Source organism: Trichoderma virens, assembly GCF_000170995.1.
Source record: "Trichoderma virens Gv29-8 chromosome Unknown TRIVIscaffold_66, whole genome shotgun sequence".
Classification (NCBI taxonomy): Eukaryota; Fungi; Ascomycota; class Sordariomycetes; order Hypocreales; family Hypocreaceae; genus Trichoderma; species Trichoderma virens.
This window is the reverse complement of record NW_014013683.1, coordinates 1-22,407: the sequence shown is the minus strand read 5'-3', so window position 1 is coordinate 22,407 and position 22,407 is coordinate 1. Positions and strand designations below refer to the sequence as shown.

Sequence of the window (22,407 nt, the reverse complement as noted above, 5' to 3'; positions counted from 1 at the left end):
TATTTATAGAAATACTAGCGATAGAGTTACCTATGATGATAAATGAGCCGTCGATTAGAATTAGTTCACCTTCCATATCTTATCGACTGATGTATCGACTGAGGTGCTTCCATATTTCCTCTCCGGTTGATACGAACCTTACTAGCTCCATCTTCACCCAGCAGATTTCACAAAGGGCCCGCTAGACAAATGTACACCCACAATACGAATACCTTAGCGTGTTTATCTGTGTAGGATTTTTTATTATTCTTGTATCACAATGCTTACTGCCTCTTTGTGTTGCAAATCCCCATTCTTCTACGTCCTATCGGCCTGGTCCACGGAGTACTTAGCGATGAAATGGGGTTATACTAAAGATGTCGAAACAACCCCCTAAACATTATTCCGTAATAATTTAAGGCCCTCTCCACAAATATCTTTGACATGATACCGGCTACCAGTCTCCGTCCCTAGTTTGACCGAGGGGAAGGGGGAACATCTACTCCGTGCTCTCTAGAGGCTACCGATACGGAGTAAGTCGCCTCGTCGTCACTACCCCTATTATCAACACTATTATGTAAATTACAGCTTAGTTTTTTTCATCTTAGCCGTGATCCGCGTTGTTCAATACAATCAGTAAATCCATACTAATGTTACAGCTACCAAGTAGCTGTAGCGGCAAGTGTAAAATGGAGTAATGCTGGGGATATGTTTAGTGGTTTCTACCATGAAGCCCCTTACTTTATTGAATGTTGTGCTACTGAGCCTTTGGAAAATGACTATAAATTTAGTCGCGCCGTGCCGGTCACTTTGGATTCCACTGAACAATATATCAAATCATCTGCAGCTCCAGCTACAATGGCACCCATTCCTCAGGTACACTTGGATTATGTTTACAATCAAGTCTTGATTGGTGTAAAAGATCAATAAACTAACAGAATTTATAGATATCCGTTGCCTCCATTCGAGGAACTCTCTCACATTTTGTCGAGGAGATCACCGGCGGCCATAGGATAGACAACGAGGCCCTTACTTTAACACCCATTGAAAAGCTCCGCGCGGCCGTTGTTCTGGAACTGGAGTCATCAAGCCTCAAGAATCACTTGGACTTGGTTAACTCCAAAAACCAATTCACAATGGCATGCTATGTAGCAGCCGACTTCACATCATCACATCCACTTGAATACCAAGTCATGGTGGCACAACTTACTATCTTCTTCTTCCATGCTGAAGACATACTTGAGCACAAACCGGAAGTGCTTCGTCGCCTCCAGCTCAACATTGCCACGGGTCAACCATGTGGTGACCCGGTACTTGACTGGTATGCTCGAGAGTTGACACCACGTCTATGGCAGCACTTCGACCCACTCGTCGCCAACATGATCGTCATAGCATGTTATGATTTCATTAATGGCATCGGTATTGAATCTCTAACAAAGGACGTCGAACTACACCCAGAGGCGCCCAATTTCCCAGACTGGCTGCGTTTCAAGACAGGGCTATCACCCATGTATTCGCTTTTGGCATTGGCACGCACCTCAGACCGGAAACTTCCTACGGGAGGATTCGAGAAATTTGTCCAAGTCATCCCGGACGTCATTGTCTTCACTAATATTGTCAATGATGTTATCTCTTTCTATAAAGAGCTATTAGCTGGAGAGACAGGCAACTATATTGATATGCGCGCCCAAAATGACAAAGTCAGCGTGCTGATAGCGTTGCGCAATGTGGCTGATGAGGGTATACGTGTTCGTGAGCGTGTTCTGGCTGCTCTCGCTGACGAACCTGAGTACCGTGCAAATTTTGAGGTTTATGCCAAGGGTATCACTCGATTTCATACATCATCTCCGCGCTATCGTATGATGGAGCTATTTGGAAGCCTCTGAGATGATTTCACCCTACCCAAAATGTGTCATGTTTTGGATAGTTCATTTACAACATGTAGTCTCATTTTCACTTTCTTTTTTTCTTTTTGGTTTGTTAGATTGTAGGTTATGGCTTTTCTTTTTCTTTTTCTTTTTCTTTTTTTTGTTTTAAATGGGGAATGGGGACAATGTTTCCAATGCTAGAATAGAAGTTGGCTGTTATTGCCTCGGGGCTGAAGATTGCAGTGCTTCAAAATGGATTTTTCAAATAGTGAGAAAATATATAGTATATTGCAAAAGCTTTGGGGTTTTGACCGATTTTATCTCGGTTGTCTATCTTTCAATGTGCTCAGTATTGCATCCCATATCTGGGATTTTTAACTGTCAGGAACATCTCATTGACCGTAGTTTAGAATATCTATGAGTCGAGTGAGGCAAACCCCTCATCTAGCTCTAATAATTGGAACCCTGTGTAGACGCTTGATAGCTCGAATTCCACTTGGTGCATTTCTATGCAATGGCAAAGCCTTGCAGATCCGGATGCCTGATCGACTCTGGACAAATTTTAGAAAAATTACCCTCGGTTTTAATATACAGCCAACAGTTGTCCAAAAAAAGTAAGAAGCACTGTACTAATATTTTGGTAAAAAAGTTCCCCTTACAACAACTACCCAATCATAGTGTCATACGCGAGATATCACGATCGACTTTTGGATCATTCTGGCAAGACTAATGATGCATATCATCACGCATTGGATAGCACACGACTGATTGAAGTTTAGCTGAATCAAACCTAAGCTCTTGTGTAACCCTCTCGAATCTGCTTAGTGGGTGGATGACGCTTACGACCCAACATTGCAGTACTGCCTGGCGCACCAATCGGCATTCTTCTATTTTGATTTAGTATACTCTGTATTACTAGGTTCAGAGTACCTGTCAGAATGTTGACAGGTAACACTGCGTGCTACCAAAGTACCTTTCCCCCTGCAGGTGCTACCTAAGTACTATTCCCCCTGCAGGTACTGCACTTCGCCACTACCTTGTCAATTTGGCCTGATTCCAAGCAGTTGTAACGTCTTTGTTAGCCAGGGTTTTAGGGGGTCGGCATAGAATAGCTAGTTTAACCTTATTTTTGCTTCGAAAATTCAGCCCTGGTCTACCTATACATATGTCAAACAAGGTTGCAGAATTCTAGACCGGAGGCGAACACGGAGTGCAAGTGAAACCCGTAAAGCGCTGGCTGATAAGCGGCTGAACCCAGGTCGGCCGACATACACAAGAAAGGCCAACAGTGCTCTCGACAGCCAAATTATAAGTATGGATATCAATCATTCAACATTGAGGTTAGATTTGACCCTAGCCGGGCTGCAAAGATGGAGAAGCAAATGCTAGAGTGATTCCTTTTACTGCATATGTATGGAGAAAAATTCCAGGCCGCTTCCATATTATTCGACTACACAGATGGACACGATTATTATAGGATTCCTTTAGTAAAATAAATGCGTAGCCATGAATTCGTACCCACCACGAAGATTTTCAGCCACTCGTGATCCTATTCCATGTTTGTGCAAGTAATAAGGCCGACTTCATATTACCATTGTCAGATTTCGCTATATTTAAAACATAGCTCTGCCGATCACCCCAAATATGGCCTACCAACTCACTGTAAAGTGGGGATTGGTCGGACAACACTCGGTACTTGTGGCTCACTCAGAACAAGCGGTATTGGAGAATCCTTGCGTTCGTTTCAGAGCGGTGTCGCTATCCCGCAGTGTATGCCGCCGGCCTGAAAATAGTACAGTAATCTTGAGTAATATAAAATCTGCATGCAGTAATTTTAACTTCGCGCATGGAATACTGTACATACGAGTTCTACCTTGTCTCGAAAGATGATATATCACTTCTCGACATTCGCCGTCGAAGACGCTAGCGTACTGATGCAGATTAAAGCATGGTACCCCTTTTTAAAATATTTGAGGTTTGACACAGAGCTGAGACCTCTATGTCCCGACTGGTAGATAATGGCGACCTATGAGCGGTGAAGAAACTGGTTCTCGGAGCATTGTTGTGATTTTACCACTTTTCAAACTCGGATCGATATTATATATAGGGAACGCAAGAACCTAGGTTTCATAGTATGAATACATATTCATTTGGTTTAGTTGGGTTTTCAGTAGTTGCAGTGCCCTTGAATTGCCAAATATCAATTTTAGCAGCTAAACCTCCATTGAAATGGCATCCATCGACATATTACGACAAATATGGGCCGATGTCCTCGGCATCGACATCAGCGACTTTAGCGACGATGACAATTTTATGGCCTGTATGATACCTCGAGTATAGCGCACTTGGATTTGAGAATGGAACTAACTAGGGCCTATTACAAGTGGGAGGCAACTCGGTAAGCAAAAAGAAGAAAAGGAAAAATTCCTCCAAAGCACGAATCCAACAACTGATTTGGACCAGATCAAAGCAATTCAATTTCTTGGCGAAATTGCAACGTTTGTAGAGAATATTGATTTAGCGGCTTTCCTTAACGGTATGGTTATTTTTAGGCCTTCTTTTCTTTCCAACAGAACTGACTGAAAGGTGGCAACACACCAGACGCGACAATCAAGAGTGTTTGGGAGACCATTAAAACGTATCAAAAAAATACAAATCTAAACAATAGTAATAGCATAACGGCCGCAACGGAGAGAGGGCCCGGCCATATCATTTCTGGAATCAGCTTTAATGCAGTTGCATCAAATCTGCGAAAAGCGGGCATCTCAGAAGACGAAATTACTGATATAGCACCAGTCAGCTCCATTCAAGGTAATGTAACTGGGCCTATATCCATGTCATACACAAGTTATCATAATCCTAATAAAAGTTTGCCGGCAGAATTCTTTCTACATCATCAGCGCAATGGTGGCACGGGCTGCATGAACTACTTTTATGAGGTTGAAGGGCCAAATCTGAAGCAAGGGCTGAAGCATTTCACACAGCTCCTAGAGGCTAAGAATCCCATTTTTCGCACAACAGTCGCCGAAGTGAGTGAGGAAAAGTTTGCCTTGGCTCTACTTTCGAAGACTGCTTCGCCTTGGTCGTATCCTCCCGACATTCAGTCGCATCTCAAAACAACCGCGGCTCAGCAGTTTCAACTAGGTGCGCCAGCCGCACGGTATGCTCTTGTGCTCGGGGACGCGGCCCACGAAGGTCGCAATTTTTTTATAATCTCCGTCTATCACACGCACACTGATGCTTTCACGCGCTTTCTAATTGACAAAGAGATGTCACTGATTACGCAGTCGCCATCTGATTATGCCCGTGCTGAGAACACTGAACGGCCCTGGTTTGGGTCATTTGTTAAGCATGTTCACCTTACAACCCCGCAGGAAGAAGTGGTAAAATTCTGGGATAACTATTTACGTGGTGCAGATGTGGCGAACATCCATCCACTTGACAAAGCTGTGGTGAGTGGCACTGTTGAGCCCATCATAACAGATATGCTCCCTGTACCTTTTCTTAACTCCGAGGTAAATGGCGACGCTCCGAGAAACCCAACGCAAGTTATCCTTGCCGCGTGGGCAATGGCTTTAGCAAAATTGTCAGGGCATCGGGACGTCACATTTGGCCTCTGTCGTCACGGCCGGTCTTCGAACACGTTTGCAGATGTGTGGCGTGTCATGGGGCCACTGGTTAATGCAGTGCCATTCCGGATTTCGGTCCAGCGTAAGGAGGAACCCGTCGAGGAGCTATTGCACCGCGTCGAAAGTGATATTGCCACTACAACAGAATGGGAACAAGGATTTGCTCCTGGCGTGGTCCCCAGCCCTGACGGGCGACCATGGGTGCAGTCTTTCGTCAATATGAGCTCTGAGCTGCACAACGTAAACACCACTGGAACCACCAATGAGAGCGACTCGGCAATAACAAAGATGATTCCGCGACCGGATCTAGTCGATTTCAACACAGATTATCACTGGGCGATTATCTTGATGATCAAGAGGCTGCGTGACCAATACCAAGTCTCAATGCTTTGCAATCTGTCACTCCTTTCACGTGACAAAGCGGGCGGCTTGTTTAACGATTTCAAGGCATTCATGAGCGCACTGTCTGCGGGAGATGAGAAGATTGTAGGGGATTTCCTGGAGTAAATTCTGCAGCGCGCAGTCTTCTCGCGGTGGGCTTGCTGGGGATCCAGTGGTAAAACATCTGTTTTCAAGGATCTGTGATTACATATATATTATCAGGTGTTATTGTTCTTAGGCTCTCTATTCAATACTGAGGTAGTCTTGTGGATATTGTGTTGACAACTTCCAATATCAATTTAGCTACTTCGAAGCAACAGAGGCTACACCGCCTATCCTTATAGACACATGCGCTAACATCGCTTTGCGCATTCCGCTTTGAGAAAGCAAAAGTACCTCCCGACTATAGTAACCTTTTTTGCCGCGCTTGATATTTCATGCAGATATAAAACCACTCCTTCTGCTATAGAATAATTTCTGTTATCCGCGTCAACGTCGGTAAACAATACGCGCGGTCTACACTTTATTGAAAAAATATCATGGGTTTAAAAATCTCAATGCCTATCAATATGCATTCTCTCACCTTACAACATTCAGGTCAGACTTGTTGTTCCATTTGCACAAATCGTTGGCAAGCTTTATTTATGTAGTCCTCATGTTATCCAATGTAGCCGTCATGAAGACATATACCTCAGCACATATCTTACTTAAACAATGGTTATGAATGATACATGTCTTATAGGCCACTATCTATCTACAACAACCCTTTGGCAAACTGCTCCGACAGTTGCGTTCTCATGAGTTTCCCTGTCTTACTGTATGGGATGTTCTTAACGAAGAAAATCTACACCGTGCATATGTTAGCCACTTCGGCCAGTATCACTTCGCCACTGTGAATAATAATACCTTCTTTGGAACTTTAAAATCCGATAGATGCTGGCGAATATGGCGTTTCAAGTCTGACACAACCGCCAATTGTTCATCTACATGTGGATATAGAGTGATGGCAAGCCCTAGAACAAAATAAACATTTTGTCAGCCTCAAAAACGTCTACTATCGTCAATTGGGAGGTCACCAATTGAGGAACATTTGCTTACCAATTTCATCGCCATACACCTGATCAGCGATGCGAAAGCACGCAGCATCCTCAACACAATTGTGAGTCAAAGCTATGTGCTCGACTTCAGCAGGGCCAATTTTGGTCCCGCCTTTGTTGATAACCTCCTTGATCCTACCTACCAGCTGTAGATAGCCACCAGGGTGGATGGCGCCAAGATCACCAGTGCGGAAGTATCCATTTGAGAGGAAAGCCTCGGCGTTGGCCTCGGGGTTATCGCTGTACCCTTCCATTATATTATCCCCGCGCAGACACACCTCCCCAATAACACCAATGTCCTTTGTTGGCGCGTTGAATTGGTTTTCAAAATCGCCAGTCTCTTGACCAGGAGGGTTGGATGGCAGTATTACCACGTCAACCCCATCTGGAATTGGGTAATAACCTCTTCGCTTCTTCTTAATGTCACCATCATCTGTCAAGCGGTTGCAAAATATTGCTGGAGCTATCTCTGTCATGCCGTAGCTCTCGAGTAAAGGTAGGCCAAGCGCTGTCAAGCGATCATATAAGTCTGGTTGAGTTTCGCCGCCACCGCATCTGAGAAACCTCAGTTGTGATGGGACACGGCCATTTGGGCGTGGGAAATTCAGAAGTAAATGATGAAGGGTCGGGACAGCGTAAAACCATGTGATCCCGTAATCAGCGCATCGCTGCCAAAAGGCGCCAGGTAGAGAATCCGGAATGACAGCACTGCCTCCAGAGAAAAGTGTTGCTAGCAAGGAGCCACAGACTCCAGTTATATGATGCAGCGGGGTGATGATAATCGTTCTATCACTGGAAGAGAGCTGACTATTGGCTATGATGATGCGCATGGATATGAGGATGTTCATGTGACTGAGGAGGACTAATTTAGGCGCACCCGTAGTACCGCTTGTCAAGAGCATGAGGGCCTTGTCTTGCGGCTGGACTTCAGTTGGTGAAAAAATAGTCGTCTCATTAATATTGGTACTGTTTCCATGGGCGAGATCAATTGGCTTAACAGCAAGCCGCAAACCTGGCTCAGCTCCGCCATCAGCGATGTTGGTCCTGTGGCACACTGCCACGCGAACTCCCAGTTCCATAGCAGCTTGTCTGGCTGGAGTTGCAATAGATGAGCCATCGCCTGAAACCCCGACGTCGGCCAAGATTAACACCAAATCGAGATTCATCCGTGAGAAAGCATCTCTGAATTCCACTTGCGTATATTGTGGATTTAGAGGAGCGGCGACACCTCGTTGACGTAGTACGGCAAGGAGCATGGCAACAAATTCTAGTCCATTCGGCAATACCAGTGCGACTCTGCTAGCTTTTGTTATGCCCATAAGGGCCAAATCAATTTGCACAGATCTTACCATAGAGGCAAGCTGCGCGTACGATACCACATCTCGGAACGATGTAGATCCAGCAACAGGGCAAATGATGGCGGGAGATGTGCATTTTTCGCAACTGGTAGGCAGGGCTAGAACTTTGGTATCAATTGCCATATCTCAGGTTTCAAAACAAAAGTCTGTATTTGGTGAGATTCCTGCTTTTCCACAAGGCTCCTGCCACCAGTAAGTTACATAACATATTACCCCTTTTCAATATCGCTATCCACGTGACAACTTCCATCAAAAATCAGCGTCTCGTTCGTTTTATCAAATTCCAAATTACTCCTGAGTATTAATCTGCGTTTGGGAAGCTTCATAAACCCTTCACGTCGGACCCAATAGCCATAGATTTGTGGTTTTGATGTACTCGTACACACGAAGCCAGCTTCTAGTCTGTTCCCTACTGTAATACTACCGATCTTCCCACAACGCCCCGTTATCGACCCAATGACTCGGTTTACGGGTTTGATCAAATTGATGGCATTAGAGATCTAGCACAGTAATGTTACACTTTTCAAGTATCCCATCCAGCAGGCGCAAAGGAAAGCAGCCGAGTGCTGTTGGCAATGAGTATTACAAGTACATACATACTAGGTAGCATATCCACTTCTCGTAGGATCCACATTACGTGGATTAGCCCCAGCAGCTTCTTGTCAGGTGGATTTCCTACAGAAGCATGGACCAATGGACCCCGATCCTTTAGATATGCCGCACTACTGTGGAGTAGTGGAAGACATGCGCCCTCCATCTAGGCACATCACATCTGAAGTCCCGTTGGAGCATCCCTACCACTACGGCGGCAATGTCACAAACGATGCCCGGCGGTGAAGCCGATATCCCTTGCGCTATGTGCATTTGTGCACTTGATACTCCATACGTGTGCATACAGCTATTTGTATACTCAAATACTGTATGGAAATGGTCGTACGATGATGGTGTGGCAGACCCCGCCAATTCTCACCAGGGGTAAGAAAACATCAGGTCCGCCAGAAGGATCGCCGACGTGTACGGAGTACGGAGGACTTCTGACCATCAGTAGTTTTCATACCGATCAATTTCCCGAGACGGTATTCGGAACAAAGTCCCAGATGATTTTCAGGGGCAATGGGAGCTTAGAACGGATGAAGTACTCCGGAGGTGAGGTATAGTGAAAAGCGTGTGACGTATAAACTAGACGAGCCATGAGGACTCGTTATATGCGTGTCAGATATTAGAGAAGCCGCCAAGTTCTTTGCTTTCCCTTTTCAGCGTTTGTAGAATTTGAAATACCATGACTCCATTGCTGGGCCACACAACTGGTCATCTGCATACTGCTGTCTTGGAATAATAAAAAATTGTAGGAGCTGTACCGAGTATGATCAGTCACAGACGGGAATCCGTCAACCACAGATGCGTGCGTGTACGCCAGCAAATGCGGTGACTACCCCCTTTTCTCTAAACATGATTGCAGCCTTTTGCGATTCGTCACATATCTCGCGGTGCAGAACATGATTTCAACGTTTCAAAATCGCGTGGAGCTCGCCAAGCAACGGTGCCCTACTTGGTCGTAGATATTTTACGGTGACATTTTTAGATGCTAAAGATCCCTTGTAAATGGACAAGGTTTGGATCCATCGTGTTTTGACCCCTTGAACAGGGCCCGCCTCACAGGGCTGTTGCTGTCTGGGTGAGAGGGTCGCTACACAAAGTGGGCCTAGCTGGGTGGTATTTTCCAGTTTGCCCACTAAAAGAAATTCATGCAGCGTTGCAGGGGTAATGGATGCATTTACAGGGCTCATCGGCAGTGGCTTGTTTCAACTCCTTGGATGTTCCACATCGTTGAGAATCCAGCTGCTCAACACTGGATCCTCCATATCCAACGTGCTCCCAATGGGCCACTCGGCCTCCCATTTTGGAGCCGAGGGCTTGACATGGCCGGTGACGGAGCAAAGTTTCGTGACGGGTACGAAGCATGTCATACATACCCCGAGGAAACATGCTATCAAAATTTACATTAGAGTAGTTTGGCCATGGGCCTGTACACTCAGACTGAGAGGCATCTCGGCGTTTAGGTCGGCGTATCGGCGTGCCGTAGGCCCTGGCAAAGGCATGCTGCCTAAAACGCTGTATTTAGCTAAAGAAGAATTGCTATGCTTTAGATGTATAGTGCTCAGCCTGCTTTGCCCGGAGAGGGGGAAATATACTATGTCAAAATACACGACTATTTTGTAGATATGTAGATTGTTGTTTACACTTTTGAACAGTATCTATAAACCTACATCTCTATCTATCCACTAATTCAATCGAATTTCTGGATAAGCGAGTAGTTCATACATTATGTTGCCTTGCGGCTTCAACTTACCATGGGAGATAAATCTGTTCCACAGAACTTCTACTATTAAACAATTATCTTCAGGATACCCTAGAATTCATCGCTGTAGAGGCACTTTAGGTAAAATACATTGTCTCATGCGGAGATATTATTCCACTCATACTTACACAAATAGTCTAATTGCAACGTGTCTTATTTTTAATGAAGTTGGTTGAATGAACTCGTGTAATACACTAAGTGACTATAGCATTACTTTTATTATTGTTGCGGAGCTAATACGTTGTTTGGTGTATAAAATGGGCTAGGTTGCTAGCTATTTGTAGAGTTAGAAAGAATTTTATTGTATAGTGAGGCCCCATGGAGCAGAGAGTGTCAGGAATTGAGGCAAAGGAGAAGAATGATGAAGCCAAAGAGATGAATAAGCAGATATCTGGTAGATACAGTGCAGTTAGATATACAATAAAGTCTGACACAGATTGCATTATAGAGGTTAATTTTATCATTAAGATGAGAGAAAGACCGTATATATGCCTCTGAGTCAGTGCATATGAGAAGAGCTGTCTTCTCCATGAAGTTCTGTTCTAGCCACAACGGCAAGCTTGGGTCTATGTAAATGCTTTCTTTCACCTCTCTAATTTCTTAACATTTGGCAGAGAGGTTGTATCAGATCATAGGTGAGTTAGGATATAAGTTAATCTGTGCTATGTCCCTCATCTGACTGATCGACTGAGTCTCACCATGATAGCTTTATTCTTCTCAAATCATCCGACACAACATCTCTAGGGGGCGTTATTACATCGAATGAGAAACTTTCATTTTCATACTCTAGATTTCTAGTATCTCCCGTCTTAGTATCTTCCATCACAAATACTGAGCTGAGACCATGATATATAAACACCAAACTTGCGTCAAATTATCACCATAGTTATTAATAATGTCTCCTTAGCCGTGCATCATGGTAGTTACTACTTTGATCTACAGAGACCGATTTCGCGCATCGAAAAAATTAATTCAGCTAGACAATTCCTGCTCGATGTGACATACGAAGCATGAACACATTTGCATACAGCTAGCCACTGTTCCGGAGTGTTTTCAACATAGGTTATGTGAATGATTTAATCATTCAGTGTTGGTACCGCTCCTAAAGATAACTATTGAGTACTCGTTGGAAGAAATCATCACCGCGCGCCTCTAATTACGCCTCACCCCGAGGTACTTCTATTGAGAAATGCTAGTATCCTCGTATAGTTGCTTCCAGCCTGATTGATCCCGCGTTAGCGGTTTGAACCAGAAATCTTTGCTGTGCTTATGGTACAAATGCACAAATTATAACACATAAGAGGGGTGTTTTAACACAATATAAACTCTGTCAACTCCAGAGTGACCCTGATCTATCTATCTCTGAAGATTTCTTAGATTGTGTACATATAAGCGCTCCCGCCGCCGACATTGTAACTAGATAGCTAAGGCCATTCAATCATACAATAGTACATTCGAGCTATGTTATCAACAAGCTCACTATACTGAACGATTCAGTTCAATTACATACCTACCAATGGGCAGTTTATTTATCTTATTTTGAAGAAGTGGACGTTTCGTCTAACCAGATAATACTCGATCAAATTGTGTGCAACAAATTGTGTTCAACTATCTGCCTCAAGATCTAACAGATAAATGTAAGAGTGATGGTAGCGACTCAAGGAATAAATTAGAACCCTTCAGAATAGCACGTTAGCGTTCAGTCTAATCTATAGAGCCTTCGGTAGTGATAGCTAATCATACGCCGCTATGAAAGTAACCATTTTATATTCACTGCTCCTATAATGGATTTGTATCATTTGTATTGCTGAACCATATGACCGGCTGTTTATGTGTCCAGACCCAAGTCTAATACACAGGGTATGTGACACAACCCTGTAAACTGAATCTCGTAATGGATTCCATCAGTTATGCCAGATATATGAATTGATGATTGTCGAGCTCAGGTAAATCAGTGCCTTCTAAAACGTCTATCTCTTGTGGAGCTTTGGAAACTAAAATCGCTTCAATGTTAAATAAAGGAGCGTATCAAGACGTTCAGATCTCCCCAAGGCCCCGGAAACATGTCGCAATAGCTAATTAAACAGCAATGTTTAAACATAAACCACACGTCTATATATAAAGCAAAAAACGTCAATCCAACCCCTCGTCAACATCACACATGCCTCCAGGACTAGTTCATCCTGTTGTAAGCCGACTTCACTCAGCCGAAGATTGTTCTCGTCGGTCAAAGGACCGAAGAGCAAGTGGTTCAAAAGCAGACGAGCGACTCTTCCACCATCGAATCTTGGAAGAAGGTAAACTGCTCCCAGGCCCCTTTAAAACTATACCAGGATGAACTAGATTTAGAGACACCAAAGCAAGAAGCATTGGCAGCCCATCAAGGTAAAGTTGATAGCCTTCATGGCGCAGTACTTCATTCGATGAGGACACGCCGCCGCTAAACTCCACGAATCGAAATACAATCCGTTCCTAGTTAGAGTCAGTACAAGATGTGATGCAGATGGAGAGAATACACGTACGACAATGAGAATGAGTACAAGGAATATGATTAAGATGAGAGGACGTATCCACCTATTCCGATTCTTCAGTATGCCGGTGCGGATATCACACGACACCTGGCGGTAGAAGGAGATAACGACAACAGCAAATATCAATACAAAGAAGAGCTGTACTCCCACGCCGGCCATGTAGATCTTTCTTCCTAGGTTTGAGTTCTCCGTGCTGGATTGATCTGCCATGAGGGCGCCGCCAGCAGCTTGAATGACGAAGGAAATAATATCGGCCGTCACAAAGCCTTTTGCGAGCCAGCGCGCTGGGATCCCCAGGGCTGCTTGTTTCGGGTGGAGGAAGTATATTAGGCGGGAGACAACCATGTATGCAAAGGCATTTATCCCTGGGAACAGACTGTTAGGACATATGAAAGCCGTTCTAAGATGGCCGTATCTTACACAACGGAGCGAGAAGGAATAATAGCGTTGATAAAGTCACATATGTCGAGTTTTGCTGATCTTTCGCACCCAATGTGCGTAGAATAAAGCAAAAGCATTCCCATAACGCACCCATAATAATGATCCAGCAGAATGGCTTAGTGCAGTTAGCAAGGGCAAGGCAGTAAGTAATGCCATATTATTTCCGCACCTTTTTCAATACAATGGCCTGTGCAAGATGCGCACACGTAGTCAAACCAAATGCAATTGCAAAGGCGGCATTATCTTCCCAGCGTGGATAAAACCCGTAATTAGCATTGCAGGAGTCTGGAGGAACATAGCCGTTGGCATCAGGGACTGCTGTTGTACAAGTTGCAGCGACTGTTGAGGTGGCTCTTAACAAAAGAGTTGGCGTAGGAGTAAGAGTCACCATGTTGGCTAATTTCGTTAGGATTAAGAATTTGCTGTGAGTGTAAAGAGACATCATTGTTCTCGATTCCAGCAGGAGAAAGGGTTTTATAAGGGAAAGTGAATATCCTCTCACTTGGTGCGCTTTTAAGACCATCGTTGCCATCTTGACCATTAATTACAGTGATCACTGCCTCCTTTCTAGTGGATATTGTACGTGGCTACAATCGTTTTCACGAAGATGAAAACGATGGCCAATGGAAACATACACGATTACTCCTTTTTAGGGCTGAGAAAGCCTATCTCTTTGACGTATGAGCCCCCTTGTGCCTGGTATTGTAGATGTGAACTTGAATTGAACAGGTCCCTCAGAGTGCTTATTTGTCAGAGCGTCGCTTTCGTCGCTTTTACGAGTCTTTGAAAACGACGGCCGGCCCACTTGGCGCTGATCCGGAGAAATACCCTTGCATCATGGCTTGACTCTTGTTGAGAAGGGCAGGCCAAGTCATCAAATGCAAGAAAACATATGAGCCGCGTATGCCAAACGCGTCCAATTTACCTAGAATTAATCAATGTCCCTAATGATACTATAATTTTACTCAACTTTATATAAGTATTAAAAAAAAAATGTTATATCCTGTATACTTGTAATATCAATGCCTAACCTGGTCAACTTTAGTTCAAGGTTCTTAGATGGGGTCAAATACTAATTGTGTCCCACTTTACGGAGTACTACGCTCTGAATGTACTGTTCGCCTGTGTCTTCGCAGACCAACTCTATGTACTCCGTACAAGGTCGTTACGTTTTTATCAAACCAGTTGCTATGCCCAGTGGCCACATTATATGCTGCTGAAACTTGGAAGGTAGATTTGCAGCTACCCTGATAACCCATGCAGTACTGATCTGCTTGCAAAATGCAAAATGTTTTGGCGCGGGACTAAGAAAGTGCTGCTCCAGAGCATAATTCAACATGAGGAAATGCGACAGCAAAACACGAGCGCAACCGTTAGATGGCTCTGTAAATGCCTTGAACTCTTCTTCCGTCATTTTATTTGTCAAGGCGTAGCAAGGCACCATCTCTTAGAACGCTATAACAATTTAATTCATGTACGTATTCACAATTTAGGTACAACGTACCTTCAATGGGAGACTGCTTTGCCAAGCGACCCAGTCTCTCGAGTGCAGAGAGATATTTGATCTCTGCAGTCCCCTGGCACAACGTCCGAACAACTTTGAGAGAGGCAAGATAGTCATCTAGCGCAATTGCGCTCTTTTCGGTAAGTTGCAGGGCGACGTGTTGCTTCATACTACCCACAAATGCCTCCCTTGTAAAGTTACGAAATATGGACATTTCAAGGTCAGGAACCAGTTTCGTCTGGATAAACATCCATCCTCGCAGCATGGTTATGAATTCTATCATTGCATCTGGCATGTAGCCAGATTGATAAGTCAATGCTATGATGGCCGCGTATCGAGCATCGGCGTCAGTGGCTGTCAGACATGGCTGTGACAAGGCTTCGTTGAGGCCATTGATAGCGGCGATTCGCAGATCCAGCGCCTGTATGGAGTAATCTGCGCCGTGGAATAACGTGAGATGTTGAGCGGAGAGGCCCAGTATGGCATTGGCAAGGAACTCGTACTGTCAAAAGCGTCCATGGTCAATCTGGGCTTGCCCCCCTTGAGGCTTTGACAGTTACATACCTCGTGAGACATGGCGGCAACATTGTGCCAGACTGGTTCTGCACCATGTGGCACAGGAGGGTAAGCCTTGAGCAGGAAATGGCTGTAAAATCGCAAGTGGTCGAGATTAATGCGTGGCTTTAGAATTGAGGATGCGGTGCTGTGTGATCTTTTGAGTGTGGGTAGAGGGCTCTCCGGGTAAACGCAAATCAACCCCATGCGATTGCAGCCGCGACATTCTGGTTTCGCCTCAGAACATTTGACTCTGCGTCGCTTGCAGTTGTAGCAACCTCGTCGCGACTTATTGAAGCCTTTGCCAGGCACCGGTTTCTTTTTTTTGTTGAGAGATGGCGACTCGTTGGATTCGGTATCTGATGATTTTTTCTCGTCTGTCTTAGGGGGCGTGGCAGAGTCTGTATCTGTCAAGATAGAAGCATGTCTGGAAGGAATTGCCAAAGGGTTTACGCTGCTGGTAGCAGAGAGACTGGAGGCCATCATATTGCCTAACGGCTCATTTAAACCAACTTTTGGTATTATAGAGATGAAAAGGAAGAACGTAAATGCATAGCAATAAAGTCGTGAGTCAAGCTACGTGCAGTCGACAGACAAAGTTTCCTCAATTCCAGTTTGGATGTGACTGCGCCGTATAGGCCTAAACTGGTGGATTGTCCAAATCTCGGCTGAGCGTGATGACGCAGCTTGGCGCTACCGATGAAAGCGATTACGTACTTCCATTGATACTGCTAGTACATACCTAGCAACCATACTACGAGTACGTGAGTCAGTACCTAGGTAGTAATACAGCCCTAGTTTTATCTCAATGCCATAAGCCCAAGGATCCAGAGCCATCCACTCATGGAATAAGGAGAAATCCCTTCGACCTAACTCCCAAGCCATCACAGCGCAAACGAAGGCAAAAGTCTGCTCCGGCCCTTAGCGCGCTACTATCACAAATAATTACGTCTCTCTAAGTAAAATAGATCAGATGTATTGAGTGAGTGGGTATCCTGAGAAGCATCCTGATTAACCGTTGGAAAGATTGTGGTTTCATGGTTGATACATATACGAAATTGGAAAAGGAGATATTATGCAAATCGATGGTGGTACGCTAGTGCAGCTCTGGTCTGCCTACTGTGCTCATGCGCTGTGTAGAGTGTTGGGAGAGTATTAAAAGCATTCGGATCCTATTAAAAGCTGGGCACGATGGGGCTTTGAACATGATATGGGATACGGAGTACAAGCTTAATCGGTTAGGGGTAGTGTAAGGTAAGCCGAGGATAAACCAGAGCGACGCTTGCCTCTGGCCACTATCGGAAGGTTACCTTACTCAATATAGATTTTCCCATATCCTGGAAAGTCCACAGATAAACGATTGCTCAGATCTGTTGAAATATCTGATTAAGACTCTAAACCTCCGTTTACTGCCGCCTGTTGGTTGATACGCAGCCAAATAGCGATTATGCATATTGCAATCCTCACTTTCGACGGCTACAACGAGCTCGACTCACTGATCGCCCTCGGCATCCTCAATCGGCTCTACCGAGATGACCTTCGGGTTTCTATCGCCTGTCCTACGCCCAAGGTCCGCTCGATGAACGGCGTCGTTATCGAGGCCATGGCTACGCTTCAGGACGCCTGCGCTGCCGATGCTGTCATCATCGGCAGTGGCGCTAAAACTCGTGAAGTCGTTGAGGATCCTGAGATTATGGGTGTGCTGCGGGGCCTTGATCCGAAACGCCAGCTCATTGCCGCCCAGTGCTCCGGTACACTGGTGGCAGCTAAGCTCGGGCTGCTTAACGGCGTTCCAGCTTGCACCGACGACATTAGCAAGCCGTGGGTTGTTGCTGCTGGCGTTAACGTCGTTAATAGACCTTTTTGCGCCAGTGGTAATGTTGCTACCGCCGGTGGCTGCCTCGCCTCCCACTACTTGGCCACCTGGCTTATTCGCCGGCTGTTTAACACCGAGGCCGCCGAGGCTGCCTTGCGCTACGTCGTCCCGGTAGGAGAGCAGGAGGAGTATATTGAAAGAGCTATATATAACACCCAGTAGAAAAGCATTCCCCTACGTTATTAAAACAAATTTGAAAGAAATCCTAGGCCAGGACGAGGAAATGTGCCAGGCCGCTATTTATCACTTCTCAATTAGCGAGCTGCAGCATTCAGTCAATTGGGTGCCGACAGTATCATTAATAAGCCTAGAGATATTTTAAGCAGAGATTTTGAGAATCATGAGTGCGAATCACTTTGACAGTGCTATCGCGGCTCTCCCTTGACTCACGTTGTACAGGCGGTTAATCTGTAAAGCTCGAGCCTCCAACTTCTCAATTTGCTCTGTCAACATCAGATATATTACTTACTATAGGCGGGCTACAGTTGGCCGAGATACAGTATAAGTCTATACCTTCCTGCTCACCGTATCCGATTTCCAGTTCCCCAGTCTTCTTTCAAGTAGTAACATCACCCTTCTTCCAACGAAATAGTTCTCGTAATGGATCGTCATAACTGCCTTTCCTTTTCCCTTGGCCAGAGTATACGGCCCCCCTTACAAAAGTTCATTGGTAGTAAATGGTAGCTAAATGATATCAAGCGACAACTCAAATCTTTCCTTCAGTCGTCTTTGTCTCGACTACCGGAGAGTTAGATGCTCAAGATGTTAGTTCAATACTTTTCAATTAACAGGCCTATTCTCAGGGCATTTATTTTCGCGTTTCGCATAGGCTACATTGGATTCTACGAATAGAACGGGGTACATCGCTCCGAACCTCTAGTAGTCGCAAGTTCATATGGAAACTAAAGTTGCATGGTAAGAAATTTATCTCCCCAATGGACATGTCAATCAGTGCCAAAATCAGAGCTTTGCAAAGGCTTGTTCGCGCAAATATGTGACATACAAGTTTAGTATGTGGGCTTAGGGTTAGGATTCAGATGTTATAGAACAAAGATAATCTGAGGTTATATATTGGGCCCCTTGCTATAACTACAACTTGGGTAGGCATCATTGACCACCTCTCAAATAGCATTTATATTGCGCGATACGTGTAAGATGTAGTGACACCAAAATGTCGTAAGTTCAAGTATTATAATCAAACTTAATTTATGAAGATTTAATGGCGCATGCGGCATGCGGCGAGTGAATCGATTTGCTGTTCGTAACATCAGTGGGTCATGATGGAACCTAGAGGTTCAATGCACAACCGGCAGAACCCAGTGAGTTTGTTGTAACAGCTACAAGTTGGGCTCCAATGGTTATGTTACCATTCACAGGTACTTCCATACCGCCCAACGTAGATACATACAAAATATTTTTATCATTCGGACCACGGCCAAAAGCAGCAGAAGTAGGTTCCGCAATCGCTGTGGAGTTGACATTGCCGGCAATAATTGACCACTGCCCATTGGTAGAAATGCGCTCTATACCATTTCCACCGCCTGTTACGAGGTAAATGTTTCCGTCACAGTCTAATGTAAAATCGTCATAAGTATCAGGTGCTGTTAACGGCCGGGCCACTAATTCGAATTGTCCAGCTGGCGTCCCATCCTCATTGATAGGAACGCTGGCCAATAGTCCCTGACCAGCATTAACAAAATAGAGCGTCTTTGAATCCCCGTGATTATGGACGTGTAACCCATCTACCCCAGCCGGAGGAACAGGGGGCTCGGGTACAGCACTGGTAAGTGTAGTGTTGATGACAATACCGTAGTTGCCCTGCGTATCAAGGCGATATATTACGCCAGCATTAACATCACTCAACAGGAATGTTCCTTCGGATTGAGATAATAGCGTGATGCCGTTGAGAAAATTGGCAGAAGTAACGTTAGCAATAAGACTAACATTGGGTGACCCTGATAGCTTGTTGCCCTGAATTGAGACACCATTCATATCGACACTTCATACATTCCATGATCCAGGACCAACATCTCCAGTGGGAATGTCGAACCTTCCAGCTATAACTGCAAAAATATCAGATTCATATTCGGCGATACCAGCAAGACCAAGTGAATCGGCGAACTCATGCACCAAAATTGCCTGGGGCGATCCAGCTGCCTGGATCAATCACGAAAAGTTGTGGCTGGTTAAGTAATCCCGTAAGGATTCCCCCATTGGGACGAATAGCAATATTTTCAAAAAAGGTATTGACGGGAAATTGGAACACCGTACGGACGGGATCGAGAACTCGAGGCTCTGGTCTAGCCAAAGCCAGGCTAAAGAGAGTACAAAAAGCTAATGTTCTTCGCACCAACATGGCTTAAGATAATGCTTCTAGGTTTATTAGCAGTGTTCTTTTGAATAATGGATGAGATGAGGTCAATTCTCTTCCAACGATGCTCTATATATATTTTACATCTACAGTTGAGAGCCAAGTTCTCAATGTCGGGTTTGGATGGAGTTACTATTAACTCCGCTACAAACCAGAACTGAGAACAGGTGGTGAATTTGATCTCCGATGAGAAAACTCTCATATCGCCGATCAAGAATATTTCATGTTCACAATTACTGCTTTTTAGGAAGCTTTATCTATTATGAACAAGGAAAAGGGGTTAGTAGTAGAACAGACTATATCAATTTGGCAAAGACCTCTATACTATCCCGTAAAGCATCTATACTGTATGAATAAATTAATTCATTATGGAAGGCAGATATAGGCTTCTCAATACTGTGCCTGATGCTAGCAACTTGTCTATTTTTAAAGTAACGTTGCAATACGAGACCCTTATTTAGCGCCATAGGATACTTTGATAAAGATAGCAAAGGTTATCTATATATATGGAAGTAACACCTCTTCCCAGATCAATTCTTATAAGATTCTACTTGACTCGTATATCGGTGTGACGTCCTAATCCCTATTCCTAGTATAGGGTAAGGGTTCCTAAGGTAATAAACCTAAGTTATAGGTTTATATTAGCAGAGAGGATAAAGGGTAGCTTTTAAATAGTTATAATTATAAGTATATAAAAGTAAAATAAAAGGTATAACTTATATTTAATTTTAATACTTTATTAATAACTAACTATTTAAACTATTTAAATAATTATAATAAAGTAAACTTATATATTTAATTATTTTAAGTAGTTTATAACGTAATATCTCTTTATATTAGGTAAGCCTATAACCTTACTGTTAAAGTTTACTTCTTTATATTATATATACTAGAGTAATTTTAAAATCTTTAATTTTAATTAGTTATTATTTTTATATTTTACTTAAAGAGTATATACTTTTAGTTAAATTATAATATAATATTTTTTTTTATTAGTTTTACCCTTAAAGTTTATATATAATATATTAGGCTTTTATATTAATCCTTAAATAAATTCCTTTTTTTTTTATTTTTAATAATACTTTATAATATTATTAAATAAAGTTAATAGTTTTTTATTATTAAAAAATCTATAAAAAATTATAAAATAATAGTATTTATAATTAAAACTATTAGATTTTTTATTATATTTTATTTATATTATAAAATTAATAAATTATTTTATAAAATAGTATTTAAATATAAAAGGTATAAAGAGTATATATATTATAATTATATTTATAATAAAAATAAGATTTTATTAATTAATAGTAAATAATTTTTTAATTTTTACTAGTGTTTTTTTATATTAATTTTATAGTGTAATATTTAACTGCTGAAAAAGAGTATATAAACGCTAAAGAGTATTAAATAAAATAAAAACTATTATAGTAATAGTAATAAATAATATTATTAGTTTAATAAATAAATAAAAAGTTTATACAGTTGGTTAAACTATAGAAGTAGTGTAAATAAATTAATATTTATAAAGAGTAAATGTTTTACAGGGGTATTTATTCTTTAAATAAATTAAATAAAATAAAATAAATTAAGTTAAAGGCAGTTATTAATATATAGGCCTTTAGTAGGGTTAATATAATTAATTAAAATATAGTTTTTAGTAATATAATCTAAGGTTTTAATAAAACTATTTTATTAGTTTTTAAAAGTTAAAGCTTTTAATAGGTTTTTAAATGTTATAAGTAGATTTATACCCTTTTTATTAAATTAAGTATTTAATTTTATTATTATATTTTAGGTTTTAATATATAGTAAATATTTTTTTTATATTTTAGTTTTTTTTTTCTTTTAATATTATAATTTTATTTAAAATTAGTTTTTTAATTTTTTTATTAATTTATATTTTTTTTAGCAGTAATATATAAAATACTAAGTATTTTAGTTTTATATTTTTAAGTATTTTAAGTTTATAATTAATTTTTTTAATTTTTTTTAAAATTTTAAATAGTTTAATTTTCTTAAAGTTTAATTTATTACTTAATTAATTTATTTTAATATTTAGTATTTTATAGTTTTGTAAATATTAAATTAAGTAGATTATATCTCCTTTTTAAAAAGTTAATTTTTTAATCTTATTTTAATTTATATAGTATTTTATATATTCCTATATTAATTTAAATTAAGTGTATAGTTCTTTATATAAGTTAATTATAAGTTCTATTTATATTTATATTTTATTAATATTTAATCTTTTAAAAAAGGGTTTATATATTAAAGATATATATTTATAAAATATATAAAATAATATTAATTTAGTAAATTTAAATTCTATACTATTATAATAAAGTTAAATAAAGGGTAACTTTTCAGTTTAATTATTTTATTTTAGGTTAATATAATATTATAAATATTATTTAATAATTTAGTTTATCTTTTTTATTTATTTATTTATTTATAA

The 22,407-nt window shown here is 41.9% G+C and overlaps 7 protein-coding genes across 7 annotated transcripts; 3 read left to right on the top strand and 4 right to left on the bottom strand.

Annotated features, from left to right (window-relative positions):
• Positions 1-1,115: 1,115 nt before the first annotated feature.
• On the top strand, positions 1,116-1,865 carry TRIVIDRAFT_52915 (uncharacterized protein; the record flags this gene model as incomplete). The annotated part of the gene is made up of 1 exon (XM_014100399.1): positions 1,116-1,865. One exon carries the CDS (start codon positions 1,116-1,118, stop codon positions 1,863-1,865), a length of 750 nt encoding a protein of 249 aa, XP_013955874.1.
• Positions 1,866-4,076: 2,211 nt separating this feature from the next.
• On the top strand, positions 4,077-5,983 carry TRIVIDRAFT_222800 (uncharacterized protein; the record flags this gene model as incomplete). The annotated part of the gene is made up of 5 exons (XM_014100398.1): positions 4,077-4,167; positions 4,232-4,245; positions 4,311-4,383; positions 4,449-4,658; positions 4,728-5,983. 5 exons carry the CDS (start codon positions 4,077-4,079, stop codon positions 5,981-5,983), a joined length of 1,644 nt encoding a protein of 547 aa, XP_013955873.1.
• A 628-nt stretch (positions 5,984-6,611) lies between these two features.
• Positions 6,612-8,435, bottom strand: TRIVIDRAFT_52933 (uncharacterized protein; the record flags this gene model as incomplete). Its single annotated transcript, XM_014100397.1, has 3 exons — positions 6,612-6,686; positions 6,749-6,870; positions 6,956-8,435. The coding sequence occupies 3 exons, from the start codon at positions 8,433-8,435 to the stop codon at positions 6,612-6,614; spliced, it is 1,677 nt and encodes a 558-aa protein (XP_013955872.1).
• Positions 8,436-12,951: 4,516 nt separating this feature from the next.
• Positions 12,952-13,974, bottom strand: TRIVIDRAFT_6014 (uncharacterized protein; the record flags this gene model as incomplete). Its single annotated transcript, XM_014100393.1, has 4 exons — positions 12,952-13,143; positions 13,188-13,578; positions 13,625-13,758; positions 13,813-13,974. Coding segments are annotated over 4 exons (879 nt in total), but the record flags the coding sequence as incomplete, so codon positions are not given.
• Positions 13,975-14,808: 834 nt separating this feature from the next.
• Positions 14,809-16,205, bottom strand: TRIVIDRAFT_191975 (uncharacterized protein; the record flags this gene model as incomplete). Its single annotated transcript, XM_014100396.1, has 4 exons — positions 14,809-15,089; positions 15,148-15,649; positions 15,712-16,103; positions 16,199-16,205. The coding sequence occupies 4 exons, from the start codon at positions 16,203-16,205 to the stop codon at positions 14,809-14,811; spliced, it is 1,182 nt and encodes a 393-aa protein (XP_013955871.1).
• Positions 16,206-17,149: 944 nt separating this feature from the next.
• TRIVIDRAFT_59874 (uncharacterized protein) lies at positions 17,150-17,740 on the top strand (the record flags this gene model as incomplete). Its single annotated transcript, XM_014100395.1, has 1 exon — positions 17,150-17,740. The coding sequence occupies one exon, from the start codon at positions 17,150-17,152 to the stop codon at positions 17,738-17,740; it is 591 nt and encodes a 196-aa protein (XP_013955870.1).
• Positions 17,741-18,865: 1,125 nt separating this feature from the next.
• On the bottom strand, positions 18,866-19,934 carry TRIVIDRAFT_59873 (uncharacterized protein; the record flags this gene model as incomplete). The annotated part of the gene is made up of 3 exons (XM_014100394.1): positions 18,866-19,549; positions 19,586-19,717; positions 19,749-19,934. 3 exons carry the CDS (start codon positions 19,932-19,934, stop codon positions 18,866-18,868), a joined length of 1,002 nt encoding a protein of 333 aa, XP_013955869.1.
• Positions 19,935-22,407: the final 2,473 nt, after the last annotated feature.